Below are 24,013 nucleotides of genomic sequence, written 5' to 3'. Positions count from 1 at the left end.
TGCTTTTTCTAAGGGATTTTTTTCAGCTGGATAATTGGATGTTTCTGCCGGCTGCCGTTTTAATTTGGTTATGAATCATTGTTCATCTGTCTGGCTTTTGATAGGCAGCAGTGGACGCTTCACTGCTGTCTTTGCCAATGTTTGCCCTTTCCAGGTCACGCTTTTGGGGGCTGTTGCTGGGCAGAAAGGCTTTCTGGACTGATTTAAAGAAGTAAGTGGAAGAGCGGCTGTGTCACTAGGGCAGCACAAGTTGTGTCTGCTCAGAGAAGAGCTCCCTAATTACAGCCAGCGGTCATCCTAACCTGCTGCACTTTCCAGAGAAGAAAGCACAAAGAGAAAAACACAAATCAACTCACTGGAAAAGAGTAAAGTTCGCTTTTCCCAGATAGAAAGACCAGCTGGTTTTGCCAGCTGCCTTGGGACTGCAGAGTAAAAAGGGAATAAATAATATTAACATTTCTTAAGCGGTTTTGTGGTTCACACCAAGGAGGAATCTAACCAGATAAAAAGCTGGTTGAGTTCAGAGGCAAATAAATGCCCCTTTCAATCATATATTCCAAATAAACCAATATGGAATAAAAGCATGCTGGTACTTTGATGCTATGGAGTCATGCCTATAAAGCATAAGTTACTGGGGAAATTTCTTCCCCTTGGGACTTCGTCCTTTTTATTTATAAGGTTCCAAGACAGTGGTTGAAAACATAAATTTGGAGGGCCTTAAAAAGCATGGTATGTTATTGCCTGATGCTCTCACAATGAAAAATTTAAAAATAAAATCAGAATATGTTAGTGTTGACCCTAACCTCTCAAGGAAAGGGATCTGTTTATAGCCATCTGTTCACAGACTAAAGGAGCAGCACTGGAAAGAGTAAACCTCGCTTTTCCCCGGATAGAAAGACTGCTGGGCAAGTGTACTTGTTAACCAAAGACTCTCCCTATAAATGTACAGCAGAGTAGTCCTCTTGCAGCTGTGTAATCCAGCACCAGCAGCCACAAAATTAACAACAAAACAAAAACTCCCAGACCCGTTTTCTCACTTCCTATGGAGGTTCTTTCTTGTAACAAAAATAACAGTTTCATCACAAAATAAAGTCTCTTGTAACCCAAATAAGGTTCATTGCTCTTTGTTCCTTGCTTCTTTGCTCTTGGCTGGTATGCAGCTTCAGCTTCGCTCACACAGAGCCTTTTCTTTGCTCAGTAGCTTCACACAGGACCTACACAGAGCTTTAACACAGCTTTAACATAACACAAAGCTTCTAAGGGCATCTCACACAGGGGCTGAGCACTCAACAGGCACGCCTGCTTATATCAACACCCTAGGTGTCAAACAGAGATGTGTTATTGCTCCAAAGTTACTTTCCATCTTCATCGCTATGATACTTCATCTTGTTTATGGGAAGCTTGCCACTGGAGTGGAAATCATCTATCGGACAGAGGGCAAGCTATTTAACCTCAGCAGACTGAAAGTCAACACCAAGGTCACAACATCTGTTATAGAACTCCAAATATATTGATGATAACGTAGTCTGTGTGCATTCAGAAGAAAACCTACAAGCCACTCTAAACACCTTCGCAGAAGCATATGAGGTCGGCCTCTCATTAAACAACAAGAAAACCAAAGTTCTTTTCCAGCAGTCACCAGCCAATTCCTCTGCAACACCAGAAATACAGCTTAATGGTGTAACATTAGAAAACTTTGGCCGTTTCTGCTCCCTTGGCAGCCACCTCTCCACAAAAGTCAACATTGACACTGAAATACAATACCGCCTGAGCTCTGCGAGTGCAGCATTTTTCCAAATGAAGCAGAAAGTGTTTGCGAATCGGGACATCTGTAGGGATATCAAGGTGCTTGTTTATAGAGCCATTGTCCTCCCAACCCTGCTCTATGCCTGCGAAATGTGGACCATCTACAGATGTCACACTCAACTCCTGGAACGATTCTGCCAGCGTTGCCTACAGAAAATCCTGCAAATCTCTTAGGAAAACAGGCGGGGAAATGTCAGCGTTCTGGAAGAAGCAAAGACCATTAGCATTGAAGCGATGCTCCTATGCCATCAACTCTGTTGGACTGGCCAAGTTGTCTGAATGCCTGATCACCGTTTCCCAAAGCAGTTACTCTACTCCCAACTCAAGAATGGAAAACGGAATGTTGGTGGACAGGAAATCCAAAACACCTGGAGGGCCAAATTTTGCCCATGGCTGATATAGATATAGATCTATTTTCCGCTTCCTAATACAACATAGGCACTCCACAATGAGGTTTGCTTGTTCCTTTCAAGCTGTAAATAATAGACCTATCCTGCTTGTTATTCCCAGACACAAGGGGTATGTTGTTTATTTCCTGAAATACACTGAAATAAGACAAGATTCCCCCCCTTCCTGGCAGGAAGCAGCCAGGCTTTGAAGCTGCAAGGCCATTCAGTGCTAATCAAGGTGGACAGTTGCAACATTGACATTTGCCTCAAACCGACAAGAATTCTTTCTTCCACCCTGGACATTCCCGTTATATAAAACCCACTTGCCTAGTTTCCAGCAGACCTCACAACCTCTGAGGATGCCTGCCATAGATGTGGGTGAAACGTCAGGAGAGAATGCTTCTGGAACATGGCCACACAGCCCAGAAAACTCACAATGAAGAATACATGGTAGGAAAGGGAGGGTAGAAAACATGACAGTGCATGCTCATGCTTTTCTATGGTGTAGTCACTGGAGCACTGCCTGGGGGGTGGGCATCTACACTGTAGAATTACCGCAGTTTGACACCATTTTAACCGCTGTGGCTCAATGCTGGGATCTGTAGCTTGGGGAGGCACCAGCATTCTTTGGCAGAGAAGACTAGAGACCTTGCAAAACTCCCACAATTCCATAGCAGTGAAAGTGGTATCGAACTGCATTAATTCTACAGTGTAGATGCACGCTCTGAATAACGGAAACTCGCTGAGAACAAAAGGGGAAAGCAGAAGCAAGCACCATGTTCGGTTCCCAAAAAATCCTGGAAATATCTAACTTGCCTGGCAAAAATTATATATAGTTTATCCCTCTTCGAAGAAAGTCCACATAGAAACACACCCGCCCTTCCCCTAAAAATATCTGGATTTCAAACTCACAACGAAGAATCCATCTCTCTCCCATTTGGCGCTTTCTCGCGTTGCCGTTCAAATTTTCCCGCGGGCGGCGCCACTAAACACCGCCCTAACACACTCACTACGCATGCGTCAGCTGACTGTTGTCCTTCGCCCGCCCTCAATGGCGAAAGAAAGCAACGTTAAAAAGTCCCCGCCCCTCTCCCGCATCCCCTGTTGCGCATGCGCGCTAGTGCTTGACTGGCTGCTAGTAGGGCAAAGCTCCACCCTGTAGTCAAAACAGGTTGGCATCTCCAGAAGTGTGCAAAATTCAGTCCAATCTCCTCCAGGGATCTATAGAACAAGAAATTGCAATGGTAAAACAAATAACTGCATTTAATTATGCATTTATTAAATGTTTTGAAATAGGTGTTAATCACTTCTTTCAGTGCAGGAAACAAAGGGTGCATCTACACTGTAGAATTAATGCAGTTTGACGCCCACTGGGGCTGCCGTGGCTGAATGCTGTGGAATCCTGGGAGTTTGACAAGCCTTTAGTTTTCACTGCAAAAAGTGATGCTGCCCCAGCAAAGAGTCCCTTGGCATTGAGCCATAGCAGTTAAAGAAGTGTCAAACAATTAATTCTACAATGTGAATTCACATTGTAGAATTATAATTCTACAATGTGGATTCACATTGTAGAATTAATTCTACCATTAATTAATATTGCATTTCTTCAGTTCTAATATGCACCTTTTCCCGCATATAAAAATGTGGTCCATCTTAGAATCGGGTGGTTTTTCATCTTCTCTATATACAGTATATAAAAAACTGAAAATATTTTTGCATATAAGGATGTATGTTTGATGGCTCCGGACCAAGCTTGGCACACATATCAAAATCAAAGATATCTTTAAGCATGTTTCTTATCAGTTTTTAAGTTTCCATTACAACTTTACTACATATCTGTACTACACACTTTATCCACTTATACAGTACATGTTTTATTTTTTATTGTTGTTATTATTATTGTTATACCTTCCCCCCCCCCCCCCCCGCCTTCCCCTTCACCAAGACCAACCAACTCATATTGTTTCACAAGTCCAAAATTTAATTTCCTCTGTTGCTGGCTTATACCCCTTTCCCTCATTAAAAATATACTCAATAAATTTTCCCCATATTTTCCAAAAATCTGTTTGTTTCGATATTCCCTTTTAAATTTTAATATTGCAAGTCAGCTTATGTTCCAAATTTCCCTGTACCATTCTTCTAATTGGATTTCTTTTTTTTTTCTTTCCAGTTTTTTTGCTATTAACAATTTTGCTGCAGTTATCAAATTAGAAACCAGTTCTTTCTCCTCTTGTGTGGGGATTGCATTGTCATGCATAAGTAATAATGCTGATTTAGGTGTATTCTCTATCTCTATTTGTATTATTGCTCTTATTTCTTTAAATATCATTTCCCAACATTTTTGTATAATTTTAAATGACCACCACATTTAAAACATGGGAAAAGTTTATTAAACTGCGAAAACTTTATTTTTGCGGGACATCCTGCAGCACATTTTGCTCTAATTTGTCAATAAGTATCTCATAGAGTCTCAACCGATTCATCATAGTTTGCGGCAGCCACAAAAAAAAAGTTTCTGGAGTAGAACAACTTGCTTCAAAGTAAGTACCGCACAATTAAATAGGAAATAACACTATGAAACCAGAAGCAGAACATTTTTCAATTTTTGTTACGTAATGTTATTATTGATTTGACATTGTATATTAAGCAGAGTTTTTTATATTTCAGTAGTTCTGCAACAAAAAAGAAAAAGCGACAAGAAAATCACAGCAGGTTGAATAATACCAAACATCAGCTCTGAAGCAATATGCCAGAAAACCCAAAGGTAGACACATGTAGGGCTTTTGTGATTTTTCTCAGGATCACAAGTACAAGTAATAACAAGCCCACCACCCATTGTCAGGTTTTTTAAAAAGGTGCCCTCCTTCAACAACGCCCCCGTTTTGACAGGTCTGCGTGTCACTTTGGAATAATCTATACCTTTTATATTAATCTCGCAGTCATTATCGTCGTCCTGTCAAATCGAGTTAAAGCAATCTCGGAAGGCGGCTTTCCATGCGGCGTTGCTGAGCGACGGCAAATGCAGTTTTGCCTCCATGCTGTCTTTTCATCAGGCAGGATCACAATTTCTTTCCGTTAAATGAGCCTTCTTACTAGCTGTCAAGGAGACTCAAATGCCTCGGGCAAACCATTGTAATTTATTATTATTATTATTATTCATTACTGTTATCAACAGTAATACGGGTAAAATATTCCCAGTGATACTATACAGCAGATAGCTGGAGAATGTCTTTTGATGGTATACCAGGCATGCCCCTTCGGGGATAGTTATTTTGACATGAGAATCAGTTTTATTTTACACACACTTGACTTGAGCTATGAGACCCTTTGAGAATTGTAAGTTATACCATAAGAAAGTTTATTTTATATCCCACCAGGAAAACCTTTTGAGTATGTTTCTTTATAATTCACATTAATTCCATTCATTTATTATACATTTTATATCCCACTTTGCTGGGATGGATATAGCAGCAAAAATATTTAGTTTCAGTATGACTAATTCACTGCTTACATGAACTTTTTTTTGACATGTATACCCAAGTATTGTTATTTAAAACCACATTCCCTGGCATTTGGGGTGCTTTTACACTTTATTTATTTATTTATCATGTTAGAAGCGAATTGAGGGTACATTTATAATGTATTCAAAACTGCAAAGTTTTAAAACTTGCCATTATACTAAATGTCATTTCACATTTAGTATAATGGAGTGCCTCTGGTGTCGCTGTGAGATGGTCCTCCATTGCACATGTGGCAGGGCTCAGGCTGCATTGAAGTAAATGGTCTGTGGTTTGCTCTTTTCCACACTCGCATGTCGTGAACTCCACTTTGTAGCCCCATTTCTGAAGATTGGCTCTGCACCTCGTGGTGTGTGAGCGCAGTCTGTTCAGCACCTTCCAAGTCGCCCAGTCTTCTGTGTGCCCACGAGTCTTTAATCCTGTATTAGCCATGGGTTGAGGGTCTGGGTTTTAGCCTGCCACTTTTGGACTCTTGCTTGCTGAGGTGTTCCTACGAGGATCTCTGTAGATCTTAGAAAGCAATTTCTTGATTTAAGGCATTATCTTGCTGGCTGATATCCAAACAGAGGATGGGTTGGAGATGTCGCTGCTCTGGTCCCTTCATTATAGGTCCCTTCATTATTCCTGACGGATGTCAGGTGGTACAATACCAGCTAAACCAGGGGTCCCCAAACTTTTTAAACGGGGCCAGTTCACGATCCTTCGGACCGTTGGAGGGCCGGACTATAGTTGGCCACCGAACAATAATTAATAATAATAATAATAATAATAATAATAATAATAATAAAGAGGGTTGGAAGGGACCCTTTGAGCCATTGAGTCCAACCCCCCTCTGCCTTTGTGCACCGAAAGCACAAGCAAAGCATCCCTGACAGATGGCCAACCAGCCTCAATGTTAATAATAATAATAATAATAATAATAATAATAATAATAATAATAATAATAATAATAATAAGGGTTGTAAGAGAAGACACCCCGTGGGTCATTTAGCCCAACCCCCTCATGCCCTTGTGCTGTGGGGGCCAGATAAATGGCTTTGATGGGCCGCATCCGGCCCCCGGGCCTTAGTTTGGGGACCCCTGAGCTAAACAGTATTAATTTCTCCAGTGGTGTGGGGCGTAGACATCAAGTGATAATACAGCATGTCTCATTAAGAGCCACAGCCACTGTTTAATGTGGTGAGATGTGTTTCACACTGGACATGCATATTCAGCAGCAGAGTAGCAAAGCAAAAGCGCCGATGTCTTTACTGTGTCTGGTTGTGGTCCCCAGGTTGTGCCAGTCAGCTTTAATAATTAATTATATTAATAATTATCAATAAAATAATAATATGCAAATTAATAAAACAATAATAAGTGGAAAGTGAGCATGCAAAAATACTATGGGACTTTCGAATCCAGACTGACAAAGTTTGGGAACACAACACACCAGACATCACAGTTGAGGAAAAGAAAAAGGTTTGGATTATTGATGTCGCCATACCAGGTGACAGTGGAATTGATGAAAAACAATAGGAAAAACTCAGTCGTTATCAGAACCTCAAGATCGAACTACAAAGGCTGTCATAAACCAGTACAGGTGGTCCTGGTGGTAATCGGCACACTGGGTTTCTCTGCCAAAGAGTTCTGGTGTGTCTTACCAAATTACAACTCCCACAATTCTATAGCATTGAGTCATAGCAGTTAAAATTGGGTCAAACTGCATTAATTCTACAGTATAATGCACCATTAGATGTTGATGCTATCCAGGAGAAAATCTTGAGGGAATTTGACAATACTCATGTAAATATATTATACTGAGCACTGGACAAGGGGCATCATGGATTTTCAAGAATTTATTTGAAATGATGGAACATTAAAAAATAATAGTACTAAGTAGAGAAAGCACAGTAGTCTTTTAAGAATATAATGTCCACCTGTCTAATGTGCCGTATTTACTTTCATCCCATTCAGGAAAATGGAGGAGAAACCACTTTAAAATATACTTGGATGTTCTATGTTGATCATAGATGTTAATTGATTCTATTCATTGCTGGTAGGAATGAGCAGGTTAGTGCTTACAAAATCCACGAGCAGTCATGTTTGGTTTCACATGTTTGCTTCTACAATTTTAAAAAATATACACTGGAAATCTGGAGAATGTGCCACATCCCTGTCTTCCTGAGCAACAGCTGATGAATAAAACATAATCCAAAAAACACTCAGTTGTCATCAAAGGTAGTTTTTTTATCGTGTCAGAAGTAACTTGAGAACATATTGCAAGTTTCTTCTGGTGTGAGAGAATTGGCTGTCTACAGAGACATTATCCAGGGGATGTCCGGATGTATTCCCATCCTACTGGGAGGCTTCTCTCATGTCCCTGCAAGCTAGAGCTGACAGACGGGAGCTCCCCGTCTTGCAGATTCAAACTGGCAACCTTCAGGTCAGCAGTCCAGCTGGCTCGTGGGTTTAAACCATTGCGCCACCATGGCTCTTTCATCAGAAGTAGTTAATATGCATAACTTTGAAGACACTGGTATGCTACCCATTGCATGCATGGAAATGTACACATACACTATATTCCAATTTTTCATTTTCCTAAAGGATTGCAATTTCTTGGAAAACTGTGGTGTCCACTCTTTATGGAGGTGATAATATTCCTCAACACAAACTTGTCCTTTTACCTATTTCATTTCTGCATGTCTAGCCTATTGTGAAGTGTTACAGACTGGAGATGCTTCTCTTTTCACATAATCTTTTAAGTCTGTTCCAATGCTGTTTGTCATTCCCCAACATTTTCACTGTAGTAATAATACACACTGATTTATTACAGGAGACATTTTTGTAAATGTCTCAGTAATGGTAATTACACACACATTTTTTGGTTGGCTTCATAATTTTTGTATTATATGAATTCACATTGATGAATCTCAACAGTTTTCATTTGGGGATGTTAATTTGCAGAATTATGCAATTTCGATGAGCATGTAAATCTAAATATGCCGCCACAGGGGTTCGCTGGTTACAGCTAGTAATCATGGCATCAGTTTATGAAAATTTTGTTCCATTTCCCTCCCACCATTCAACAATTTACAGATGGAAAATGTGATCCTGTGTAGGCTAGCTTAGAATCGCAAGGTCAAAGCTAATTTCTGTAGATTCTTGTGTAGGCAGTAGAGGTCACATGCATTTACACACATTTCCAAATTAGACAGCTTTACACCTTTTATCCCCGAATGAGACGTGAATGGAAAGAGAAGTCATTCATCAGGAACTGCAGCACCATCTAGTGCTATGTTGCATAAACATGATAGCATTGGGATTGTACACCTTGTGCCATTATAGCTTCTTCTTTTTAATTAATAAGGAAAAATACGTAACTGTAGTCCATACTTTGCATTTGCAATCAATAGTAAATACTTTTCATATTTCCCTTTCATGTTTACTCCCATGCTCCTTCGAAACCCATTTATCATTTTAGTGTCAAATGCTGCTTCAAAACCTAAACTCAAGTCCTCTCTGATAATACATCTGCTCAGAAGCAGAGCTCAGAAAGTTACTTTTAAAAAAAATGGTGTCCTGAAATAATTCCTAACAGAGCTGTGGTCCGTTACATGACCCTGATCACCATCCTGTTGTTATATATAGAATATTACATTAATTCTTCTTAAATAAACAGATTGAAACAACAGATTAAAACCTGTATAAAAGCACATGCCTCCCATAAAACTTCCAGACAGAGAAGACCTGTGTCCTCAGAAAATGTCATAGTTTTTTACATTCAATAAGGCCCTATTTTTGAAGTATCAAAAGCTTGGTGTGTTGCATTTTGAGACACTTATTGAGATTATTTATTAAGTGCCATAGTTCCTAAGATTTTTCTGGGCTACAGATACCTTTTGAGACTCAGATAAAAGTTATGGACCTTCTCAAAAAATGCACCAAAATAATCCCAAAGGGAAAAATACTTATATATATTTTTTGCATCTAGTTCTTTCTAAAGCTCATATTTGACACTCAAGGGTTTAAAGACAACAGACCAAGAACTGTGGAAACTAGTGGAAATTGTATTGTGTTGTTTGAATTTGCATTCTGAACACTACCAAAGTCAAGAGTTGCAGGAATATAGGAAATATGTGTAGACTGATGAAAGAAGATGGTGATAGCCAACCGGATAAAAGGATTATGTTGAAAAGTACTTTGACATATGTTTTAGTTGCCTCATTTGTCTTTGCTGGAATATTCTCATTACAATCTAGAAGACTGAAATATCCTCATCCTTAGCTGTCTCCTGGACTGTAAAGAGAATATTCTTACAATGAAACCAAGATCTGAAAAAATGTTGCTGCTTCAGCCAATCAATTAGGATGAGAAGTAACCAGCAATGCCTTCTCTCAAGAACTTGAACCTCTCTTCTCTCCATCATTTTTAGAAATTCTCTCCTGTAACACAATAGAGCACTCGGATAATGTGGTGTGCCAAATGCACTAATGACTGCTAATTAAGTTACAGACATATTTAGGGTCATCTCGGGATGGCGAAATAAAAGACAACAGCCCCAATGACTTCCATATGAATCATTTACTGAATAAATACATGCAATTGCAAAATTACATGAGCAAAAAAGGCAATCTAAACTGACCGCCCTTTATTTTCCTTTCACCAGTTGCTGCAGGCCTGATAAAACAAGGGTTTACAAGGAAAAGCTATCTCAAATCCTAAACCCTGGTTAACACATTGGCTTGGTGCTTGAATTACAGCAGGCCACTGCTCTTTTCTCCAGCAAAAACCGTTTCTACAGTATGTAACAGTAAATACATTGAACAAAGCTTGGGTTTAAACACATAAAATATTTTAAGCTTTCCTTTAAGGCACAGGATTTAGAAAACAACGGTACGGAAAGCTGGTATAATGACATTCAGTCTTTGATTTGCGAATAGCAGCTTCATGCTTCCTCCTCATTAGTTTTATGAGTCACCAGTAAATTGTGGACAGATTAGATTCATGCAAGCAAGTTCTGTTTGTCATATTTTTTCCCGATTTTGGTCCAGATTTTCATTAGAGGTCCATTTCTTCATTTAAGGGCCACCCAAGGGACTCTTCATACTGCAAATTACTTTTTTTGGTATCTAACACAGCAATTATCCCATTACGTTATTTCCTCATGCAGGAGTTCTAGAAATGAGGGTACACTGGGACTGAGTGGATTAAAAAAAGATTTTTATCAAAGAGGTCTGATTCTAGGAGAAGGACTGAAGTAGACTGGTGTCTATTGGAAAAACTGGATAACGTTCAGCAAATGAATAAGCATTTCTGACTCCCTTTTTGTCTAAAAGTACCAAAACCCTATGGGGAAGCAGTTCAATTTCTCAGCCAGAGTTCCAGTGCTTCACTCAACTATAAACTGCAGGGTGCAGCCAAGACAGTTAAAAAGGAACCATAGTACTTTGTATGCAAACGTTTTTGTGGACATCGTTCTAGTATTAACAGTTTTCTGGGCTGAGACTGTACTCTGAGGCACACAAATCTATCAACATGTCTACCTGGTTTAGTTGGCACGTTGCATCTGGCTAGTGGACTTCCAAGGTTTTAGACCAGTGCTTTCTCAACCTTTGGCTGTCCAGGTGTTTTAAGACCTCAGCTCCCAGAATACCCGACTATTGATGATGATGAATGGCACTTTTGGGAGTTGGCCCAAAACATCTGGAGAACTTAAGGCTGAGAGTCACCATCCTAAACCAGACATGGGCAAACTCCGTCCCTCCTGATGTTTTGGACCTCAACTTCCACAATTCCTAACAACTGGTAGGCTGTTAGGAATTGTGGGAGTTGAAGCCCAAAATACCTGGATGGGGGATCAAGTTTGCCCGTGCCTGTTCTAGATTCTCAATCCTGGAATCTTTCCATACTTGGAGAACATGAAAAAGCAAGTGCAAGATTTCATTTTCAGTTCATCCAACAGAATGTTTTATTGATTAAAACCCCCTCTAATTTCAACCATAGACCTCAAAGAGAAACCTACATGTTTTAAGTAGTCCCTCACATGTCCTATTTATGGAGACCTTCTTTGAAGGCTGTCTAGAATCATTTTGCAGTCCTAAGTCAAGCCATCACACAGTGCTCCCATTGACCGATGTCCCTTACAAGCAGATCTCAATATTGGACTTTTGACTGCCTGCAACAAGATTTCCCTACCAGTCATATTTTCTGCATATTTACTTGTCTTGTCTCCCATAAAGATTCAAAATCATAGCTGTTCATGTTACTTATGCTCCCTTGTAAGAGATCTCTAAAGGGATTCAATCACCGAATATTTTAATATTTTTTAAAGAAAAGTGGGGAACCACATTAATCCAAGCTATAGTTATTTATGATGACCTTTCTGTCACTGAGCTCCTCTATATATAGCCAAATATCCAGACGTTTGCCTAATAAAACTCATGCAAAATTAAACAAGAACGCCAGTATGTTACATATGGACGTAGCATGTCAAAGCCCAGGCTGACAAATGAACACTATTTTATTTTCTAAATCTTAGTATGAATAATCTTTCCCATATATACATATACACACACACACATATATAGGAGAATGAATGAGGCAGGCACTTTGGGATTATTAATAGTGTACTTAAAGAGCACAATGGGAACGTCTTCGGTGCAAGCTCAAATTAATGGTGCTTATGTAGGAGAGGTTCTTGCAAGATTATACCAACTGTCTACACTCAGTGGTATAGACTTTAATTATAAAGCTAATATCCATAAGTGTATTCATCTTTACAAGCTGTCGATAAACTCACCTGGAAAAACTTTAAAAAAATAAATTCCTTGATTTTGAAAGCAACAGTGAATACAAGGAATAAACGTTTATGCTCAAATAATCTTCAAGATCCTCCCTCCCAAAATAAACAACCCCTACTTTTGTCTTACTTGGGCCTATAAAAACCCAATGAAAAAGCTATACTGATTGCAACTCATACTTGATTTAAAACGGTTCTTGTACTATCTTTACTGCATTATCATCATTTAAAAGTAACACATTCAAAACCAGAGCTGGTTTGGTGGAACCTGTAAAGCAGCCATGGGCAAAATTCGGCCCTCCCTCTGGGTGTTTTGGACTTCAACTCCCACAATTCCTAACAGCCTACTGGCTGTGAGGAATTGTGGGAGTTAAGATCCAAAACACCTGGAGGGAGGGCTGAAGATTGCCCATGTCTGCTGTAGATAAATCCCTTTCATGTCCAAAGAAATGCTCCTTACTGGGATGTATGAATTATTAGACTCTAGTGTTGGTCCTTGCAGAAGAACATAGTGGCTTTTAAATGGAATGTGACTATTACATGACTACTGGGTGGGGGGTGACGCCCAAAAAGAGAGAGATCTCCCCCAAAATCTGTGAAGAGAAGCACTAAAGCAACCAGGCAAAGAGTCACTCAGACATGGATGGAGTCTTCTGTAACACAAGTTTCAGTTTAACTGCAGGCAAACCAGAATTTTTATGATGACAACAGTAATTATGCTCTGAAGACCCAGTTAATAAAGCGCGTCATATCAATATCGATCAATATGATGCCACCACAAATGCTAGATTCATTAGGAGGGTTATTAAACTCTTAATCTTAATCACACTGTTGCATAGACAATTTTCTTGGTAGTAAGGATGGGGGAAATCAATGACTGCAAAGTGCATTAAATTACCAAAGCCTTCCATTTTCACATTATAGAGACCCCAAATGAACATACTGTGATTTTAGGACCTTGATAGACTTTTTTTAATACAGTATTTATATATATATATATATATTCTTTATAATATTTGAATCTGTGAATTATATGCATTATCTGAATCAAATTTCAATAATACATTTTCATATAAATATCAAAAAAGTTAATATTTTGTACTCTCCCTTTTTGTAACCCTTTCAGGCCGGAAATATATGGGCTAACTGGCGTGTTGATTTCTCCAGACTTTTAATCTCTTATTAGTAAAAATTAAGACCATTCTGCTGCCATGACCCTTCCCAGAACATGGCCTTCAGATTTTACAGCATGTGTTTAGAGCCGTGATTCCCAAACTTTGCTCTTTTTGAGGTTTTGGACTTCCTGTCCCAGAATACCTGACTCTTGGCCATATTGACTGAGGCTTCTGGGAACTAAAGTCCAAAAGCTCTGGGAGAACCCAAATTTTGGGATCACTCATTTAGAAGAAAATATCCCTTTGCTATGACGTTTTCTTCTCCCCTCTAACCACTAAAGAAAATTCATTTTAAAAAATAGCATCTATTTACATAGCAAACACCTTGGTGTGAAGCCAAACAAGATAGGAAAAACAGGTAAACATCTTCTCACTTTTCTCAAGGGTATAAATCCCGCCCGCCCCAAATGTTCCATTGTTACTCTACAAACCCTATTGCACATTAAAACAGTTGTAACAAATAAAGACAAGAAGGTTTACAGTTAAACTGACTTAAGCCTAAATAAAATGTCCAGGTGTTATAAAACTGTTGGGGAGCAGTAGTGGGCCTAATAACTAAGAGTTATAAAAAATAATATTGGTACATTTCTGTGAAACAATGCTGATAAAATATATAAAGGTTGGCAAAAGTATGGGAACAGGAGCTTCTGGAATCAACTTCCTATGGCGACACATGAGGCCTCGTTCCATCTTCTGTCAAGTCATACCTACAAGATAAAACAAAAGGGATGGAAAGTGAACCACATTATCAAAAATAACTAAGAAAGAAAGCGAATCACAATGGCCATATTTACTAGAGTCGGATCCAAATCCTGTTTCATCTTTTTCTTTTGTGGTTTTGTACCGTTCCATCCATTTGGATTGCACGGAACGGCACAACAGGAACAAAAAAAACAGTGAAACGAAAGGCAGAGGGGAACGGTAGCCATTTGGTTGGTTGATTTTTGGCACTTGACTGTAGGCCCAGCTTGCAGGGCCTGGCGCTTTGTCGCCCAAGGCCCCCAAAAAGTTGTTTTTTTTTCGGACCTTGGATGGAAAAGCCCATTCATATGAGCACCTGTTTCTGTAAGCAGCAGACGGAAACGGGGCCATATGAATGGAACAAACAGAAATGGTAAGTAATTTTATACAAAAGCACAAGTCTAATACTTACCACTGGGTAAAATTTTTGGAAAGTTCTTCGGATGCCAGTGGTATCAATACCTGTGTGAGATAAAAAGAAGGTAAATAAGATTTAAAAAACACAAGGACATTATGGGAACATTGGTTTTAAATCATAAACAACTTAAGGGTGCATAAATAGAAGAGAACTCTGCCGGGGTTCCTTTTCAAGCTTTGATTTGAAAGAGACCCTCCCATCATCTGCCATTCCACCTGCCGCTGAGTGGGAGGGAGTCAGCCTACCAACCAGGCACTCTCCAGCAGCTGCTAAGAGACCCTCCCGCCATCTTTAACTTCTCCGGGCCAGCCTTTTCCATCAGTTGCCCGATTTACTAGCGTTCTACTGAAGGTCTGATTCCATTGCGGTGCCTATGGTTTCACGCAGACCCGAGCATTAGCGAGAGCAACAAATGTTTCAACCCAATTGGTGGCTTCCCTGAGCTGCACTTCACTTGGCATTCCCTCCCACTGCCCAGCATCGACCTGGAGAGGTTGGTGCAGCACAGCCACTCTACCATCACTGCCATTTCCCATTACCGTGACTTTGCTGCTAGCCAGCCAGCCACAAACTGAAGTTAATTCAAGTCAATGATACCTTATAAGGCAACAGTGCTGGGGAATTTTACCAACCAGCCCCCCTTTGACCATCAACTTAGTACTGAAACTGAACTTGGCTTGGATTGGGGCCACTGGCCTCTGCCGACACTCAACTTTCAACTCTGTTCCTCCTGGGTTTTAGTGGGGACTTTTGTTTTTGTTTTGTTTTCAGATTTTATTGTGGAGACTTCCCTTAATTTTCTCGCTTGCTCATGTTTATCACTGATGACTGCGTTTAGTGAAATATACTATTTAATTGATGAGTCTCCACAATAATTGTATTTGGTTTTAAATGTTTTTAATGCTTAATATTTATTTATATCTTATTTCTGGACATTATTATGCTTTGTGTGATTTTTGTCTTGTATTTTATGTTAAATGGGTTTTGATTTGTATTGTATTATATTAATACACTGTCTATTTGCAAAGTGGCCAAATGTAAGCCCTTCGGGGTGAAAAGAATAGGGTAGAAATATAGCAAACAAACAAACAAACAAACAAACAAATAAATAAATAAATAAATAAATAAATGTCTTCAATTTCATTGCCATTAATTCAGATTTTGTTATAGTATACAACTAGTCATATATCAATGATGGTTGGGGAATTGTGTACACACACACACACACACACACACTGCAACATGAAAGTGTGGAACCTTTGGACCTAGAATCTAACATGGCTGTCCTACTCCCAGACCATATATGACACATATGCAAATCTTCCTTCCATTTCTTGGCAAATTTATATTATTCCATATAAATAAGGAGATCTCATGATTCCTTCCGAGACTGTACCTAAATCTCACCTGAGAAGTCTGAAGCAAAACATTGAAAATGAAGTGACAGAAAGGTTAAGAGTATTTATGTTTTAAAAATACTGTAGTTAATTATGTAATATATTAGGAGGCATCTGCTGACACCTCAGCACTGCATGATTTTTTTCTCAATTCAAAGTCAGGTAAATTGGTAAATGAGGTGCTATTAAAAGACACATAATTTAAAGGGACACAACTTTTGTTTCAGTTCAGAGTTAATTTGATGATACCTTTGCAGCTACATCATGAAGTGACAGCGTAATTAAGCTCACATCACAGCTTGTAGGCACAGGCCTGGATTACAACTGTGGCATGTTTTGCAATGTTTTTAACTTACCTTACCCAGGAGCCCTTTGTCTTTGGACAGAAAACCACCACTATTTTTCACTGCTACATCTAGTGTTCTCTTCTGAAGGTCAGCTAATGAAACACTGTAATCAAAGCTGAAAAGGGAGAAAGATTTCAGAGAGTGTAAGGAATGGCTTTGGAAATCTGCATTTTTGGGCTTGTGAACATGAATGCTGGCTCTGTGAGAGCTTACATTGAAAAAAATTTGATGGACAAAACTGCATTTTACTTCTTGATGAGTACTTCTCCCCGATTTTGTCCTCCATTCTTGTCTAACTTCATTTTAGAACTATCACAAAAATATCCTGGAAATTTTACTTTTTCATTCTCCCTGAAGAATTTTTTAAAAATCAAACTTACACATGCTCACAACACCCCTAATCTAATCAAAAACCTGTGTTATTAACACCTCTGAAGATGCCAGCCACAGATGCAGGTGAAACATCAGGAGATAATTCTGCTGGAACGTGGCCATACAGCCTGAAAAACTCACAGCTACCCAACTTAGGCATGTTGTAAGCTAAAAACTCATTAATTGTATCTGCACTGATACAATCAGAAATCACTGAAATCCTAGCAACATTTCTGACAGCACTTCTTCTAAAGTTTATCAAAACAAAAGGCTGTTAGTTGCTGATGTAAAACAAAATACAGACAGTCCCCAAGTTACAAAAAAGACAGGTTCTGGAGGTTTGTTCTTAAGTTGAAATTGTATGTAAATTGGAACAGATACATTTTTAAGTGTAATTCCAGCCAATAACACATATTTTAGCTTTGGATAGCATAAGGTAAAGGTAAAGGTTTCCCCTGATGTTAAGTCCAGTCATTTCTGACTCTGGGGGTTGGTGCTCATCTCCATTTCTAAGCCTAAGAGTCGGTGTTGTCCGTAGACACCTCCAAGGTCATGTGGCCGGCATGACAGCATGGAGCGCCGTTACCTTCCCGCCGGAGTGGCACCTATTGATCTACTCACACTGGCATTTTTTCGAACTGCTAGGTTGGCAGGAACTGGAGCTAACAGCGGCCGCTCACGCCGCTTCCGGGGTTTGAACCTGGGACATTTTGGTTTGCAAGTTCAGCAGCTCAGTGCTTTAACACACTTCGCCACCTGGACTTTAGGGAAGCATAGGGAAGAGTTAACATTACTGTGGTATTTGTTTTGCTGTCTGTGCCCCAGTTGAGAAGATTTCACCTCACTTTCTGTCCCTGTGACAATTGGATTTTGAAAAATTTGGCTTGTTGTGGAAATAAGGATTGGGGATAAAACTTCAGTTGAGACAACTTTTCCCCCTCTTCCTGGAGTGAATTTCCCTTCTGAGGAATAGATTTCTCTCACTTCCTGTTCTCTCAGCCCTGATCTTAACTATGAGTTGTTAGGAAGTAAGATGTTTGTAACTCAGGAACAACCTGTATAGACAAGGCTTGTGAAATTAAGTCTAAAAAGTTTTGTTTTATTTCAGTACATGCAAAAACAAACAACAACATACGCCTGATCAAAAACTGGATTTAAATTCTTCTTTGAAACACTGGTTTTTCTTCTTCCTGATCTTTTCTTATCAGGCAATAAATACATTCGGACATAAGGGTCAGATCCCTCTTCTGAAAAGGCGATTAGATTTCTGTGGCAAAAGAAAACAAAATAACCAGATCAGAACAAAGTACAAAATAAGAAGCAGCAGAGGCCATTGTTCATGTTAGGCTGGTTGTCCGCTGAGTGTATTATTGCCTAAGTTGTCATCTCCCCGTTGTATGCCTATATGCACTCAATCACCTGCCTCCCAGACAGAGGATTCTGGGTGGCTGTAATCTAACCAAGCTCGTTTTCAAGTTCAAACAATATAAGGGGGAGTGGACCTCTGGATTGATTTATCCACAAATCAGTGTAATTATTGTATTTTAACTCTTATGAAAAAAAGGAACCATCTCATTCTCTGAGTAAGTCGCATAAGGCAAGAGCCTAGTCCATACTGGGAAAACCTAAAAGAAGCACTGGACCCCATTTTAACTATGTTTTAATATGTGATTTTATAGATGTATTTAACTATGTTGTGCCCTGCCTTAAGCTGTAAGGAGGGATAATAAGTTAAAAATATTATTATTATTACTATTAATATCATTATTTTATTATTTTCTCTGCCACAGCACCACTTCCGGTCTTGATTGCCCTGTCAGGAAAATAGTGGCAGTGCTGACGCTTCCCCCTCTTTATGAGGCTACCCTCAACTTACTAATAGGTCATATCAAAACTCATCAAAACTCTTACTTTTGGTTCCAAAATCAGTCATCAGCTTATACATGAAATTGATCTAAACACATATATATACAGTCCTCAAATGCAAATTATTAGGAAACAGACTGGCAACACTATTTAGAGAAATCATAGGAATAGATCCAAGTATAATGTGAAGATAATATTTTAGTGCTCCATATTTCTTTCCCCAAGTGTCTCATTAAATTGGAATAATGTGCCCACTGCAAAAGACACACCTATATAGATGTAAAATTGAGCCCTGTATGTTAGGAGTGATAAAAGAAGCCTTTTCTCTTTTCTTTTGCCCATAATATCCAAATCTCAGTACAGGAGTGTAATTTTCTTGTTTGAGTTGCAGTTGCATGAACTGCTTGTAGGGGAAGCTCAACGAATACTGTCTTTGCTTTCATGAAATACTGTCCCAAGTCCTGACATACTAATTTAACTCTGCTAGCTAGGGCTGCTGCTAATTACATTCCAAAAATATAGGAATCTTGGGAGGACTCCAAGATTCTCACCCCGTTCTACTCATTAAATATAATAATCTAATCATAATATATGAATGGATCAATAATTAGAAGGAAAACACAGCGCTGCAAAATATATTTCTTAGAATAACCACTTTATGATTTGGTGGAACTGCAATATCCAGGATTCAAGTATACTGAAGGGCTGAGACAGGGTCAGTCCACTTGGCTCAGCAAGTGCATTCCTAGCCCTATTATCTGTGATCCTGCAATTCATGATGCACCATAAGTGCAAACTATATGGTCTCTCAAAGAAACATGGCTCTTTCCATAACAAGTGATATTACACTCAGCTAAGGTTGTTCTTCTGGTGAAAGGTCTCATATCACCATAATCATATACAATCATTTAATAGACTCTATAAAGGAGCTGCTATGCTCTATCATATACATTAAAATAAGGCTAATGATCCTGGAAAAAAATCTCGGGTTGATTCCATTCAAGATGACTTAGAGTTGCATGAGCAAGCAGAGCAGAACTTCTACAAATTTCTGAGTAACCTAAATTAATGAATAAATAAGTATTTGTATGTAACATCACAGGAATGAACAATATTGAACTCACCTACATGTGTGAACCACCACCATAAGTTTGTTTCTTTGTGAGCTGTGACGAATTGTTAGCTGAATCTGCCCCAATGGAGACTGTCCTAACGTCGTGCCACTGTGAAAATCGTAATGCTACAAGTCAGTATTTAGTTGCTATACCAAAACAAGCACTTCTTTCCTTCTTATATACATACAGTAGTATGTATTCCATATCAAAATGCAAGTGTGTCAGTTTTTCTTAAACCATGTCATTATTCAGATTTATCTTCAATAACAGCAAAAATAATATTCAAGGTGCCTTCTGCAGCAGGAAGACTAGTATAAATATAAATAAAATAAATAAAATTTGCCTGGTGAGCAGTTTGAAGATGTCCAGGAATAGCACAAATTGCTCTTCAACTCTAAACAATAAAGCTCTTAATTATATAAATACATCTACATTTCAATGAGAAAACTATAACTTCTGTTCCACTCACTAGATCACATTATGTTTCAAGTTCTGAAAAACACAATACTGCAAAGTTGACAGATAGGGTATCCCCCCTGTTAGTTTCACAAAAGGAGATTTATCAAATGTCTTAAGACTTGGGCTGAAAAGTTCCATTGGATAAATGAAAGTGTTAGAAGAGGATCACTTTTAGGTGAGTAAATTCTAAAGCACAATTACAAAGGGCAGCCACAGTTATCAGAATGCCATATGAACAGAAAATGAACTGGAAGGCTTTTCTTGCCAATTCTAAATATAGGGGTAAGTGAAGTCCTGAGCCGGGTTTGAGCTTTTGCTTCTAGCCAGCAATGCGAGAGTGCAAAATCCAGCTGCTCTGATAAAACTGCTGTTTGCATGCCCGCTTTTGCTTCAACAGAGCACCCCATGGTTTTCTTTGTTTTATTTATACTCCACCTTTCTCCTACTATGGGACTCTGAGCAACATAATGACACAAGGGACATACTCTTGACTTTATACCTTGATGGCTATGAAGTCAAGGGTATGGCACTGCAGAACTTTGATTCATTCAACAGCTGTTCTGAGTCCTACCAATCCTAGGATTTTATACTAACGGTAAAAAATTAAAAAAATGTTACTGTACTTTTCAAGTTGTCTCAACCGTTGCCGCAGCTCCTGTGTGGCAATGGGAAGGGATATGTCCGAAGCTATACTCGGTGTTGGCTCTTTGACTGAAAGATGGCTAGGAGAATAGCTCAAGTTGGAGGCCAGGAGGCTGGAGGAACTCCTGCTGAGATCTGTTGGCCACTGAGGACTAGGATTAGAGGGAGGGCCTTTTTCAACCGCCTCAGTCTTTTTGTCAGTGTCTGCTGCTGCAGGAGCAGGGGGCTTGTTCAAGCTGGCTGCTGGGGAAACAGGGACCTGAGGTTTGAAGGAACCTTTTCTTGCATCTTTGGAAACAGAGGGCCTTTTCACTTGGGCGGTGTGTTGGTGGTCTGGAGGCCTCTCCTGCTTTTCAAGAGAAAGGATCTGGCAAGGATAAAACAAGGAAAATTATATCAATGCTTTTCTACAGTACAGCTAAACAGTGGCACAGTGCATGTATCAGATTGGAAAATGATTTATATACTTTCAGATTCCAAGGCAACTCTTATCGGGTTTAGACATGGCAATCCTGCTATCTCTGCAAGTCAATGATACCTTCCCAATTGTATTCATTATAATTTTGAAGGCCTTTTCTTATTGTTTATACCTCCACACATCAAGTAAGTGCTAGTTTGTCACTGCCAGTATGGTAAATCTAATCCCTGTCTCTCCTGGAAAAAAACTCAGAAATAAGTGGGCTCTCATCCACCACAGCCTGGAAAATGGAACCATATATGATGGCCGACATTTTGCAACTATATATTAATCAAGAAAGCTTTTTATACTATACCCTGAGTGCAATCTTCATGTTTACAGTGCTGTTTGGACCAGAATTGCTAAGATGAAATCTCTGGTGCATAGTTAGATCTTCACTGGCAAGGAGTTGGTTGAGGGGAAGCTTAAAATTTCCTAGTGAGCACTGATGTTGTTCATCTTTGACCTGGAAGGAAGATTTTTTTTTATTTCAATGGATCATTCTTACAATATTTTAGGAATCCCAGTATCAATGCATTAGATGCAGAAATATAGTTCATAAATAATTGAAGGTAATAATTACAGACAACTGGTTCAAAAAGCAGGAGGGTAAAGACATTAGAAGAACAAAAAGAAAGAAACATCTTACCTCAACTTCTAGCTCTTGCCGTCTAGGATTGTGAACAAAGAAAGTAAAGTTTTCTTCCCAGACTGGTTCATTGGTCTTGTAGCGTATCTATTTGGAGATATGGAGAGGTTTTTTTGCTCAAATTGATAACTAAAAGTAGGTTCAGCTTACCTAACCTCAGCACAAAGATGATGGGTGAATTTCTTTGCCTTAATACATCAGGAGTTGTAGGAATCACCACCCCACTAAGAGAACTCAATAGGACAGACTGCAACTATATTTCTTATTTTTGTACCTAAACTTGAGTGGAGAAAATATATATAAATGCTATTTTTACAACTAAACAAAATAAATTTAAGCAGTTGACACTCACCTTACTTTCCTGTGCCTTATGTCCAACAGTGAGTAGGACAAGGGGATTAGGGTTGCTGTTTATTTTCTTTCCTGACTGAAGAGGAGAAAATGAAATTCTTTTAATATACTGGGTTTTTTCTTTCTTTCATCAATTGCTTTTCAGATCTGCACTCCACCTCTTACACTTCTGAACCTTTATAGGGACTGTATATTCTTTATGGGGATGTGCAGTGGTAATACACACCTACTTTGAAATAATTGCCATTTAAGTTTCAGATCTCTTTGCATTCTCTTTTTACATTCTCTTAGAATGAAATTGTTTTATGAAGTTTAACTTTTCATTCTTTAATAAGCATTTAAACCTCAAAGCCAATGAAGCAACATTACAGCAAATAAATAAATGTTGCCATTTGCATGCAAATGGGGTTTATGAAGAAAGCACAAGCTTAGAAAGCTATTCTGATATATGTATAATGGAAAGCTAAACGTATGTATATGTATGTATGATGGATAAATTGTATATCATAATCATAAAACAATTTGCAAGAGGGCAGAAAATATGATTTCATGTAGGATTATCCAACTCTTATTACAAACCAAACATGTGCCATGTCTGAACCTTGCTCACCAGCTGTATAGCATTAGGTCAAACTGCAAAAGTAAACAGTGATTTACAATCATTACAAGAAACTGAAGCATTCCTTCATCTTGAATGTCTGTTAATATGATTTGCATGTCACTCACAGCAATTATTTTGTTAGGAAAAAAGAGTTATGGTAGTTAATATGAAATATCTATTAATTGTTAAAACACATTTTAAGAATATTAATAATTAATATGTATTAGGACTCCAGAAAAAATGTATTGTGATTAAATAGACGTTCAACATTATTAGAGCAAATTAGAAGGCCACAAACATATAATTTCAAATCAATTGTTTGAGTTTTTAAGGAAAAAATAATCTGAATTTTATTTTCAATCCTATGCAATCTTTTGTTAATCTTCTGAGTTTTTATGATCAAATGAAAGTTAAAATTTTAGACTGGACAAATTCATACAATATTCAACCCCAATGGCATATTCCATTGACAACTCCCTGTAAATGTTGGTCAGTGTTTTTAATAACCAATATGTAAGACAAATCTAAATCTCTCACTTTATTCTCAGAGTAATATGGAGGCATGCCATTTTTCTACCTGGTTCCCAGTCAAGAGAATCAAGTGGGTTTGGTGCAAATTTAAAGCAGGTTCTCCACTCCAACGCACAGCCTGCATGCTGTGTCTACACAAAGCACAATCTGGTGCCATTCTTTGCTCTCAAAATCTTTATGAATTCTTTAACTCTGGCAAAAGAGTAGACTTTGTGACTAGTTGTCACAGTTGAATTTATGGCGACCTCTGAAATCTTTCTAAGTACAAATCTGCAAACATGACCATGAAAGTAATATGTGGAGACTAAGATATTGACAGTATTTTGCAATATTTCAATGTATACAATGCAACAGTGATGTGTTTTTCAAATCCATCTCATACGTAAACTGAACATCACTGTCTT

At 38.7% G+C, this 24,013-nt stretch overlaps 2 protein-coding genes and 1 long non-coding RNA gene across 6 annotated transcripts in view; 1 reads left to right on the top strand and 2 right to left on the bottom strand.

Moving 5' to 3' along the window:
* Window positions 1-3,246, bottom strand: part of ncapg2 (non-SMC condensin II complex subunit G2) — a 39,528-nt gene extending 36,282 nt beyond the window's left edge. Inside the window, exon 1 of the mRNA XM_062957980.1 lies at window positions 3,108-3,246. The gene's annotated coding sequence lies outside the window, so the exon portion shown is untranslated. The remainder of the gene's footprint in view (window positions 1-3,107) is intronic.
* A 69-nt stretch (window positions 3,247-3,315) lies between these two features.
* Window positions 3,316-7,889, top strand: LOC134292582 (uncharacterized). Its single transcript, XR_009999830.1, has 3 exons — window positions 3,316-3,439; window positions 4,860-4,956; window positions 7,664-7,889. It is a non-coding gene; the product is annotated as an uncharacterized LOC134292582 (long non-coding RNA).
* Window positions 7,890-10,251: 2,362 nt separating this feature from the next.
* The window catches only part of esyt2 (extended synaptotagmin 2), a 62,529-nt gene continuing 48,767 nt past the window's right edge, over window positions 10,252-24,013 (bottom strand). For all 4 annotated transcript variants that reach the window (XM_062957981.1, XM_062957982.1, XM_062957983.1 and 1 more), the window contains 9 exons: window positions 22,479-22,553; window positions 22,127-22,213; window positions 21,794-21,943; window positions 21,002-21,387; window positions 19,929-20,027; window positions 18,074-18,205; window positions 16,576-16,681; window positions 14,817-14,866; window positions 10,252-14,370 (listed from right to left, as the gene is read on the bottom strand). In XM_062957981.1, the coding sequence (XP_062814051.1) occupies window positions 14,325-14,370; window positions 14,817-14,866; window positions 16,576-16,681; window positions 18,074-18,205; window positions 19,929-20,027; window positions 21,002-21,387; window positions 21,794-21,943; window positions 22,127-22,213; window positions 22,479-22,553 (1,131 nt within the window). In that variant the 3' untranslated portion in view covers window positions 10,252-14,324. The remainder of the gene's footprint in view (window positions 14,371-14,816; window positions 14,867-16,575; window positions 16,682-18,073; window positions 18,206-19,928; window positions 20,028-21,001; window positions 21,388-21,793; window positions 21,944-22,126; window positions 22,214-22,478; window positions 22,554-24,013) is intronic.

This window comes from Anolis carolinensis, chromosome 6, assembly GCF_035594765.1.
Source record: "Anolis carolinensis isolate JA03-04 chromosome 6, rAnoCar3.1.pri, whole genome shotgun sequence".
In the NCBI taxonomy this organism is placed as follows: Eukaryota; Metazoa; Chordata; class Lepidosauria; order Squamata; family Dactyloidae; genus Anolis; species Anolis carolinensis.
Note: the sequence above shows the minus strand (reverse complement) of the source record. Positions and strands in the feature narration are given on the sequence as shown.